At 45.8% G+C, this 11,469-nt stretch overlaps 1 protein-coding gene and 1 long non-coding RNA gene across 10 annotated transcripts in view; one reads left to right on the forward strand and one right to left on the reverse strand.

The window, feature by feature from the left end:
- C7H1orf105 (chromosome 7 C1orf105 homolog) overlaps positions 1 to 11,469 on the reverse strand; it is a 36,443-nt gene that overhangs the window by 11,347 nt on the left and 13,627 nt on the right. For 8 of the 9 annotated variants that reach the window (XM_038542520.1, XM_038542522.1, XM_038542521.1 and 5 more), the window contains exons 2-4: positions 11,369 to 11,454; positions 7,938 to 8,028; positions 1,059 to 1,133 (exon numbers count right to left, since the gene is read on the reverse strand). In XM_038542520.1, coding sequence (XP_038398448.1) covers positions 1,059 to 1,133; positions 7,938 to 8,028; positions 11,369 to 11,454 — 252 coding nt within the window. The remainder of the gene's footprint in view (positions 1 to 1,058; positions 1,134 to 7,937; positions 8,029 to 11,368; positions 11,455 to 11,469) is intronic. The other variant, XM_038542528.1, reaches the window with a different exon arrangement.
- LOC119872527 lies at positions 906 to 9,660 on the forward strand. Its single transcript, XR_005362081.1, has 3 exons — positions 906 to 1,155; positions 7,219 to 7,385; positions 9,499 to 9,660. It is a non-coding gene; the product is annotated as an uncharacterized LOC119872527 (long non-coding RNA).

Below are 11,469 nucleotides of genomic sequence, written 5' to 3' on the forward strand. Positions count from 1 at the left end.
CAGTGATTCCAGGAATAAGATCAGGAATAAGATCAGGAGAAATCTCAATTCCACTTTCCCAGATTCCAGTCAATGCTAATATTGAACACTGTGGTCTTAATTGGACATAGATTGTAACATTAGATATACCTTTGTCAGTAGCTTCAGTTAAATTTCCAAATCCCACACAAAAATTTCACAAAACTGCTGGTCTCTTTCATATCTTATTAGCCAAGAACTTTCACCATTAACTAATCAAAGGAGGCTCTCTTATGTCTCCTGTTTTTCTTCTACTCCTTGCCCTTCCTTTTATCACACACCAGCCCAGAGTCAAAGGAGAATCATAGGATATCAGAATTATAAATACCCTTCCTCAACTTCTATCTGAAACCTAGCCATTTAGCTAAATTAACCTTCAACCCAAGCCCGACTGACCCTAACTCTAATCTTTAAACTGACTTAAGACCTAACTCTGACCTATGGAGCATTCCTCCATACACAGGCTTCTTTCTGCAGCATCTCTGACAGATGGCAGAGCTTTGTCCTTGTTTCCCCATAATCCTCTTGCTAGCCTTCATTCCCCACCATTCTGCACCACCCGTTACAGACACCACTCACTAGCTAGAAAGTACTATAGCTGAGCTTTAATCCTGAGGCATTTATTGAATTGATGTGTCCAAAGATGAAGCTGCTTGTTTCATGACTAAAATGGTAGGGGCAGATTGTGTTGTATGGTTGTGTGTTTTTTCGTATTGTATTGTGGAAATGTTAAGTGGGGAGAAGTTTCACAAGCTCCTGAACCTCTACAGCAGTGCAGTTACTTTAGGATCTCAAAGTACAGTGGCTCATCTCATCTCTATCCCTCTAACTCACCTACCCTAATTCATCTTTTGGTTTGTTGAAAATAAAGAGAGTTTATCATATTGTGTCAGATAATGATGCTCCCAGAGCCAACAGGTCCTTATTTTCAGCCATTCCTGCAAAAAGTATTGTCTCTCCACTGGGCTCTGGTCAGGGAGGCATAGTGCTTACTATCCTCTGGGATACCTATGCTCATCTCTATCATCCCGTTGACCTACCATTTTTATTTCTTGACATGTGGAGCACAGCTGCTTATTTCTGATCAGCATGGGGTTACTCTGGATCCTCCTGGCCTGAGGGGAGAAACAGAGGAAGGTAAGGAAATGGTGGGGGTATCTGGGCAGCAAGGAAGGGGGACAGGGTTGGAGGACTAGGAAAGGTAATAGTTACTCCTTCCATAAAACAGAGGGAGTCAGTTCCATCCCATGTGGACATGGAGTCCAGGCTTGGCTGCAGCTGGTAGGTTTAGAAAGAGTTTAGGCAGGAGGGGGTCAGTCACAGACTACTTGGGATCCCTGTATATAGTGGTACAGGTACAACTTACCTTTCTTCACTCACACTGACATCAGAGTCATGAAGTATGTTCATAAGAAGCATATAATATGAGGGAGGGGGGTCAAAGGGATAAACAATGACTGTGAATTAAAGCCCCCTTCTGCCATTTGATTGTTGACCTGTTACTACATGTGTGTATACCTGTGCCCTGACCCATTCCTGCTGCCCTGAGAGGAATGGGGCACAGGAAGAGGAGGAATATATCTCTGCAGTGTAGGGAGTGCCTGGGCAGTGCTCCTAAGGTGACCTTCAGTGGATTGGTCGTCCAGTAGCTTCATCCTCTGAGAAATATAAAGCATTTGGGTGAGACATTATTATTGAAGGTATGAGGACTGCAAACTAGAGACAAAGTTGGATTCTTTTGACAAATACCTAAAATACATTTCATTTCTATAGGCCATTTAAAAAGAATCAACTGAGTATTACAATACAATGTTGTGGGTTGGCATGTTAAAGTATGAGTGTGAACAACTCGATTCATTCATTCAACAACAGACATTTATTGTGAGGCCATAATAAATGTGCTGGGCTGGGGCCACAAGGATGAATAAGGCATTTTCTGGCCCTAAGGCAGGCCAGGGGAAAATACAAATTCATTCATTTGCCCATTCATTAGGTACTGGGGTCCCTGAAACAAATAAGACACAGCTTTTGACTTCAGCTGCTCACCACCCAGCAGACTGTGCCCAAGGAAGCACAACAGTATAGAAGGTTATGTGACAGGGATATGTTGAGGGTGCAGTGAAACTGAAAAAAGTGGAGGTGGGACGGACATTGAGGGAAGGGTCTGAGAAGGGCTACAGGAGCAGGCAATGTTTGGGTAGGTGTTGGTAGGGTGAACAAGTTGGGGGAGGGCATTCCAACCCCCAGGAAGCACGGCGATGGCGCAGAAGAATGACCTAGCAGATTGGCTTCAGGTAACTGAGGCTAGCTGAGCACGGACTATTGTCTAGTGTGGGGAGTGGGGCTTGGGCAGAGGCCAGAGAGGCAGAGGAGACTCCTGGGCTTCTGGCAGATTCCACCCTCTGCCATATCTTCCCGATACCTTGGGGATGGTATCTCCCGGGGTTTGGCTCCTCCTTCCATCCCTCACATCTGTGAGTTCTGAGACTTATATACATCTCTGAAACTGTGATCCAAGACCGGATGCACTCGATATCACAGAAGAAGCAATGGTACTTCCAGGCCTTCAGAAAAGAGAAACCACATCCCACTGCAGGATCAGGAGAGTCTTCGAGAAGCGGCATTACACTTAGTCTGAAAGAATGCAGAAGGTATAGACGGGTAGAGGTGAAAGTGGGAGTGTCCTCGAGCAGATTTGGAGTTATAAGTGGTTTCTTATTTTCCTGCGGTGGATTCCTTCCCCTTTTATAGGCTTTTGGTTTTCACATAAGAGGAAGAGTTCATTGCAAATCAAGCAACAGACCTGAGAGACCTCCAAGGTGCACGGCAGGATCTTGCCGGGTTAACGAGGGCGGCAGATGGGATGCGGAGTTGCATGACCTTGAGGACTCCCATCCCGTGGAGCCTTGAAGACGAAATGTTTTATATATTGTTCTGTCCAGCCTTGTTAACTCCACATCTGTCAAGACACAGCTTCACTGTTACTTTCTCAGAAAAGTCTTCCTCAAGGCCCTCTTACCATTTTACACACCCCTTACCTGAGTTGGGTGCCTGCCTTTCTGATTCTATCACAGACTTAATACAGCATTTTGCATTTTGTCCTGTTACTCTTTCTTTCTTTCTTTCTTTCTTTCTTTCTTTCTTTCTTTCTTTCTTTCTTTCTTTCTTTTCTTTTTTCTTTTCTTCTTTCTCTTTCTTTCTCTCTCTTTCTCTCCTTCCTTCTTCTTTCTCTTCTCTTCCTTTTCTTTTCTTTTCTTTTTTCTTTTTTTCTTTTCTTTTCTTTCGTTGGTTTCCTCCACCAGACTGAGAATTCTTGAAAAGCAAAAACATGTCTCAAACCCCTTTGCATCCCTAGAGCCTATCAGGAATCTGGCACACAATAGGCATTCACACATGTTGGTTGAATGAATGAATCACATAAACATATACTTATGTGTGTACAAGGAAGTGGATGCAAACAATTTGGGATTCCACACTCTGTAGGACCCCTCTTCCTACCCCCAGACCTCCCCCCAAACCTTCCTATATCCCTGCTTTCTTTCCTGGCCCTAGAATCAAGGGTCTTTTTCTTCTGCAGCATTTGCTGCTCACTCTTGATTTCCTGAGGGCCAGTTCAGCAGTAGTAGCAGAAATGGCAAATGAATTGGCTGATGGTTCAGAGTACACAGGCCCCTGTAGAGTCAGTATCATCTGTAGAGTAAGAGCGACCAAGAAAAGCTCTGAAATGTTAATGGGGTTCTCATTTTCCAAGCAGCTGTCCTCAGGATAGCAGATGGCAGATGTGATGAGAAAGTGAGAGCAACCTTTTGTAGCTTGGCCAAGGTATGAAGCACACTTCAGCAAGGCCCCCAAAGATGGAGTCTGCTCTTCACATTTCACGATCAGAAATGTCCTAATATTTGAGGTTAATATCTGCTGAGGTTCATAAGGTCTGGTTCATGGCCCAAGTCCTTGGCCTTCCTGAATCTTTGATAAAGAAACAGAGAAATACGTTTCTTTCCCTCCCTCTCTCTCCACCTCTCTTTCTCTCTCTGTCTCATACATATACACACATACCTCTCCACATAACAAAACTGAAAATGTAAAAGCACCAGATGGTGATCTTAAAAATAGCCACCACAAGCATGCTGAGGAACGCTGACAAATTTGCTTTCATCCTTCCTGCCCTCGACACCTCTGTTCCTTTCCTCCTTTCTACTCCTGACTTAAATGAGAGACACCTCATGGGTCACCTCTAGTTCAACACTTTGAATGAACACAAAGAGCAAATTGTAGCCCAGAAGGGTTAAGAGATTTGTCTAACCATATATGTATTTCAGTGAGCCAGAAACTTTTGGATAAAGGGACAAAAGAAGACTACCTTTTCTCAGGGAGAAAGTAGATTCTTAGGATCCATAGGAGGACATAATGCTTCCTATATCCCTTAGGAAAAAAAAGTGGTGATTGGAGAGTTATTTTCAATATTCAGAAAAGCCCTCTGATAATTACACACTTTCCTGCAATCTGAAAATACCAGCCATCTCCATTAAAGAATACAGTTGGAGATAGTTTTTAAAATACTCATATGATTGACTAGGAAAAAAATTCAAACATACACAAAATATTATCAACAACCATGCATCTACCATCCAGACTTATTAAACTTGGATTTTATTACCATCAGGTCAGTGGTGACCATGATTACCTCCCTTTTAAAACTGCATTTGTAGTTATATGTATCTGATAAATATACACAGGAAAAGGACTTAGGAACATGCAAGGTGGTTTCTGTGGTGGTCATAAGCTTTCAAACGCTGAGATTCAGCAAGAGAGAAATAATAAAACAAGTTCTCAGTGGTGAGAAAATTGAGAGTTGCCGTCCTGTGCGTTTTCTAGCCACATCTCTGCCGCTGCAGTGTGTTTAGCCAGGGGCCTTTGTCACAGGTCTGCTAAAAGCAAAATAGTACTGCTCTCATCTGGACTCTGACTCATTACACTAGAACAACAAACCCAGATCAAAAAGAGGAGTGAGTGAGGGCAGGAGCCGAGGGAACAGAGTAGGGTTCTCCACTAGTAAGTGAGTAGCTGTTGTCCAGCGGCACCCAACCCAGCAAGTGCACCAAGGGGTCCCAGGGCCTCCACTGCAGCCCCCAGAGAGCCCCCCACATCTGCTTGCTAGGGAGCTCAGAGCATGTCGTCTCAGCCTCAATTACTCAACGATCACAGTACACTGGGCTATTCCGTGGCATCTGGATGAGTCGATGCCTGGAACAGCAGGTGAAAGTCCTGCCTGACAAAGAAGCTGTTCCACCGTGGATGTCTAAATGGGGGAGTATTGAGGCTCCACCACTTTGTGTTTATTTTCCATTTTTCTTCTTTGCTAGCTCTGCCTTTCCTCTTCTACTTCCTCTTCTTGTAATCTGTGCCCCTACCCGCCTCTCTGCGCCTCTCTCGGCTTCTGCTTTCTTGCTATTTGTCTTCCTCTCCCTGTCTTTCCATCTCTCAGCCCCTATGTCCTTTCTATCTCTCCACCCCTTAGTGAATATTGCCCCAGACACGCAGACAGCCGCCTCTACCACAGGACTGCTCCTGGGTAGGGCAGGAATGCCACTGGAATGTGAATGTTCAAAGTTCTGCCCTTTGACCTGTGAGTGGGGAAGGGAAGGGAGCCAGGTGGAAGGACCTTTACACCTGTGCCTGGAGGCCAGGACCTCTAGCTGGTGGCATGGCTGCCAGCAGCCCTTTGGCAGGTTGGTGATTTAGAGGATAAAGAAAGACATGAGGTGTCCACGGTGCTTTATACTCCCACCGGATAGAGCACGGTTTCTTCCCAGAAAGGAGCAGCTGCTGGCTGAGCCCATGGTTACCTCACAGGGTATACGTTCAGGCCTTCGTGGTCACAGCCAACTGTACAATTCTGCACACGCAGACCTTGTTAAAAGCGTTTTTATCTTCCTTTAGCCACCCCATCTATTTTAGGTACTTTCCCCCATTGCCTCTCTTTGTTCAATCGAGCATAAAACATGTAGGTTTGGCCACTTCTTTGGGTCTTCATTTCCTTATGAGGGCTCCCGTGTCACATAAAACTTACATTTAATACATTTGTATGCTTTTGTCCCGTTAATCTGTCTTATACTGATTTAATTCTCTGATGCAGCTGAAAACCCGAAGATGGCAAAGGTAAGATTTTGCCTTCCCTATACCTGCTTGCCTTTCTAATCTGCAGGGGTAACTGTCTTTTACAGAAAGACACGGGTGGGGTGGGGTGGGGGGGGGGTGGGGATGAGCCCCAGACACGGTGAGGATGAGGATGAGGGTGAGGTCCTGGAGCCCTCCTTTCCTTGCAGGAGTTAGGATCTGGGGATCCCTGGGTCCGCCCAGAGCCTGGCCTCCTGGCCTCCTGGCCTCAGCCTACTGGCCAAGCCCAGGGAAGCAGCTGCTCTTGGCTTCCCTCTAGTGGCCACTCCTGCATATTGCAGCCATGAAATTCTCTGGCCTGCTGGAGATGGGCCTCTCAACCTGCCCAGGTCATTGTCAATGCTTTCCTCTCGCGCCTCCTGCCCCAGCGGTCTGGGGCCTGGAATATTAATGCCTTGGAAGGCATCATGCACTGAGACTCAAAGCTCACCTGGGATAAGGAGGTGCTCGGTGGCAGGGGAGAGCCTGTCTAAATCAGAGGTCAAAAAGACAGTGTCTGGAAGGCTTGTCGCTGGTTCTGCAGCAATTGTCAGGGTGGATCCCGTCTCCACTCAGCTGATCCTGTGCATGTCAAGGGGGAACTCATACCTACATGCCTGGCCTGGATGTTGGGGGATTAGTGCAGTGACTCAAGCACAGCCCCTGACCATGCTGAGCTGAAAACCTGGACCATCTCCACAGAGCTCCTGGCCTCTGCGGCCCTCTGCCCTCCAGCTGAGCCCACCCATCTGCGTGGTTTCTTTCCCTGCCGTGGCCTGATTCCTTGATGTTTTCATGCTCAGGTTCTGTGTCTTTGTTCCCTTGGTGCTTCCCTCCACTATAGGAGTACCTTCTAGAACACATGCAGGTGCCGCTTCCTCTGCAACCATTCCCTGGCACTCTCTGCCCACCCCTCCTTTCCTTCTCACTGCCTCACAGGGACTTTGCCTGCCCCTGATGATGGCTGTGCACCTATCAGGTCCCGTGCACTGATTCACTGAGCTGGCATCTAACTCAGTCTCTCCATATCTCCCTAAACCACAGAAGGCCTCCCTAAGCAGGGATCTACCTCCTGACATCATGGCTGACCCAGTGGTAACTCACAGAGTGGAGCTGTCACCATGATCGGGTGTCACCACGAGTGGGGCGCTGTGACAAGTGCTTAGGAACACCACCCTGGCACACCAGCAGCCACCCTGTGTACTCCTCAGGTGAGAAACTGCTTTTATGCCTGAGAATTCTCTCCCTCTGTCTCTTAGCACTGCTGACTTTATCAGCACCTTGAAGATCGGGAACCTCCTGGGGAGTATAGTCATCACCCAGTTGTCAATCTCAGTTGATTTCTGTGAGGTGGAGGGGACATGAGGAGGACAATATGAAATTCTACGGGTGTAGAATGTGTAGGTGGGAGATACAAGGGATCGAGGGCAGTGATGGGACAGGATCAGAGGCTCCAGAAGCTAAGACTGGCTCTGGACACAGGCTGAGCACAGTCCCTGAAAGCTTCAGGGTTTATTTCTCAATAGGATTGTGTTTGTTTTAATTTTTTGATGATTGTAACTTTCATTCTTAATGCTAGTGTACTTGACCTTGGGCGAGTCTGCGATGCTCATTCATTTCATTCAACAAATATATATGGAACAGTGATGATGTTCCAGGCCCAGCGCTCTGCTAAGGAGAGAGAAAATGCCCTTGTATTTACATTCGATGTCATCCCTGAACCACTATGGGTTTCTTTTCAATTAAAACACAAAATTGAGTACCTTAGATAAGACATCTGGAACTTGAAATAAAATAGGCAAATTCATATCCTTCTTGGATGAAATCAGGAAAGTGCCAGAATTCTGAGGATATCTAAAGGAATAAAAAAAAGAGCAAGTTAGAACCACAGTCTCTGATTTGATGAACCAACCCCTTGGTTGTTTCAGAGATGTAGGGGTTAATATGAATAGCCCCAAGATGTACTATATTGACTTGCAGAGTATTTTGAGCTGAAAACAATCAGGGCCAGAAAGACTCGGGAAGAAACTTTGACCTTCCCCTTAACTGCCTTAAAGAATTTAGATAAGGGACCTGCTCCAGGAAGAGAGCTATCATCATAGATTATATATAATATATCAACTAGGTAAAGAGGAATTTAGCAAAGTCTGTTGAAATTAATCTCTGTGTCCCATTGTTTCTGGATGGCGCAGCAAACATTTGCTTGCCAAACATTTACTTTTTCCTTTCTTCCTGTGAATTGTCTTCCTTCCCTTTGAAATTCTCAACCCCTGCTGCCTTCTTAGTTCAGCATGACATATATACCTTATTTGGCATGACTGTCTTTGGACTCTCATGTGGGTTCCTGTATGTACGAAATCAAATTTGATTTTCTCTTGTTAATGTGCTTCATGTCTATTTGATTCTTCAACCAGCCCGAAGAAACTTGAAGGGAAGAAGAAATTTTTTTCCTTTCCAAAAAAAGATAATCCAGGAGATACCCCAAGGAGTTGTTGCCCAGCCCAGTCCTGCAGGGCACAGGCCATTTGACAGCTTCCAAAGGATGACTTTGCTCTCTTAAGTCACTCTGGTTTCTCTGTCCTTTTGATTTGAACTAAGCAATGCCAACTGTGAACTGTTAGATAGTGTACAAATTAAGAGAGAAAAAAATTGTTCAGAGAAGCAGATGTAATCGATGAAACACATCCACATCTCCTTGAAAAGGCCCACCTGCTCTGCAGCTGTTATGGTTCATTTTATTACAATGTAAGAGGCCAAGGCCTGCAGGGGCCCCGGTCATCAAAAACTGCTTGTGTGTGCAGTACTGTACATGCCCCTGGCATTCCAGAAATGGAAACTCGGAGTGCCAGGAACACCTCTCCTCTCTAATGAGGAAAGATTTCATTGTTCATTGTTCATTTATAACATAGGCATGTGACAGGAGTTTGGTATTCCCGAGGCATTTATGGTTTCATTTCTCCTCACCATTTCCCTGGGTGAGCAGTGGTCCGGTGGGTCTGACCCAGCCCTTCACTGTCTTTACCTTTGATTTGTGGACAGCCAGCCTGCCTTGGACTTGACACCTAAATGCTGACCAAGAGAGACCAGAGACCACTCTAGAGCTGTTTAGCACTCAATAACCTCAAATACACAAGGCCTCAGTGTCACCTGAAGGCTCTAGAGACTGATGATGAGTGTGGCTTCCATGTAGCATGACAGTCTTCTTTGAAAGAAGTAGGTCTGTGCAGGCCATGGTGTTCAGAGCTAGGCCTCACTCCTCCAGCCATGTAGGTAGTTTCTGGTGCTCTGAGTACATTTTACTAAACGTTTCTTTCTCTTTTTCAGACTCTTCTGTGTTAGAACTGCTTGTGCCAAACTAGGTAATACTTAAAACACATCTATAACTTTCTTACTGAGGCCTTAGGAAAGTTTTGCCAAAAATAATTGGAACCCAGAGCGTTAGCCAGATGAAGAGTTTCTAATCTTTAAGAATTGTTGATAGTGGGATCCCTGGGTGGCTCAGTAGTTTAGCGCCTGCCTTGTGATCCTGGAGTCCCGGGATCAAGTCCCACATCGGGTTCCCTGCGTGGAGCCTGCTTCTCCCTCTTCTTGTGTCTCTCTCTCTCTCTCTCTCTCTCTCTCTCTGTGTGTGTGTGTGTGTCTCTCATGAATAAATAAATAAAATCTAAAAAAAAAGATTGTTGATACTTAAGTAAACTGTCCTTTCGAAAGACTGTGCATTCCTACGTTGTCTTCCTGAAAGCTCTGGGCACCACACTGGTGGCATCCAGTCAGTGTCTTTTGAGGGAGAGAAGTGCCCTTTCTCCTCACAAGAGTTGAGACTGCTGCCCAAATACTGTTTAGAGATGAGTAGAGCTTTACTGACCATTCAGGTAATTTCTCCTTATGGCCAGAGGGAAAACAACCCCTTCCTTCAGACTATCAATAGCCTGTCCCTTCTGATATACCAGGATGGCTGTGAAGGGGAAGAGGTGCTGGGGCTGCCCCATCATATTCTGGGTCTGCCTTCTTCAGGCCCTCGTCCTGCTTCCACTCCCTACCCTTGACCCCAAAACTGTACAATCAGAAAACAAGAGAGCTAGGAGTGAGAGCACCATGCCCAGGGATGCTTTACTCCTGGCTACAGGGGCAGGTCTAATGGGAACGGGGCTGAGATGGGATAGTGAGCTGTTACCCTGTTTAGATGTCAAACACTAGCCATTTCATACTAGCTAGACATGAGCTAGAGTGTAGACAACAAAGTAAAAATAGCAGAACAGAGCAACAGGCACTTCCTAGATGCTCTGAAAATACACAAATCTGTCTATTTACTGAGAATGTGGCTTTTAAAAGGAGCAGCAGATAAAGCAAAGGTCCATGTTACTGAAGAGGCCATGCGGGGAGAATGTTCTTCATGGAGAGTCACTTACTTGTGGGTAGGAGGGTAGGTGACGGTTACGAACATCCCTTTGCTAGAAGTACAACCCTTCTAGCAAACTGCCACATGTGCCAGGGAGCCAGCCCTCCTCATCTATGAAGTGGTTTCGAAGTTGCCTCCTGGCTGCTCTCTCTCTCCCCTCCCTCTGATTTCTTCCATTCGCCTCCACATTACCTCAATTTCCCCCTTCCTTCCACTTCCCCTCCCCAGAGCAGCCAGGGACCACAAATGAAAGAGGAATGAAGAAGCCCAGATATTTCGAGTGTCAGCACTAAAATGCTGCTAACACATGAACACCTCCAATTGTGAAACACAGAAACATATTCCATAGCTGTTGGTTTGGAAGTGGCAGGACTGGTGAGATTGGAGGAGATTGTCCCAAAGGGATATACGGGCAGTCGCTCCTCTCTAAAGATTGCCATTTATGGGTCTAGACTTTTGATGGTTAAAATGAGAAAATTTCAAATTAAAGCAGAGGAGAAAAAGTAAGATGTAGAGGAGGATGGAAGTGTTCGGAGAGGTAGCATCCAGGGGCAAAATTCTTTTGTATTGTTGAGTGGTGGTTGTAGAGAGGGAGGTTCATTGAGATCTCCTCCCCCCTGCCAAGCCTATACTCAGTGCCTGCTTTTGTCTGAGAAACCCAGGCCATTTCTGGGCTTTGAGCACTCATCTTGAGTTTCTCAACTGACCAGATTTGCCCCTCTGATAACTGCCCCAGAAACCATCTTCTGTGACATCTTTCTCGAAACCTTTGGCTTCAGTGACTGAGTGATTTACCTTTTGGGGAGGCTGAGCACTAATGGCTTGTTTATGAGGCTGGCCTCGCTAAGCCAAGGAATCTTGCCAAATTTCGGAACAGAAACCTGGAAAGAAATGGA

The sequence above is a fragment of the Canis lupus genome, chromosome 7 (assembly GCF_011100685.1).
Source record: "Canis lupus familiaris isolate Mischka breed German Shepherd chromosome 7, alternate assembly UU_Cfam_GSD_1.0, whole genome shotgun sequence".
NCBI lineage: Eukaryota > Metazoa > Chordata > Mammalia > Carnivora > Canidae > Canis > Canis lupus.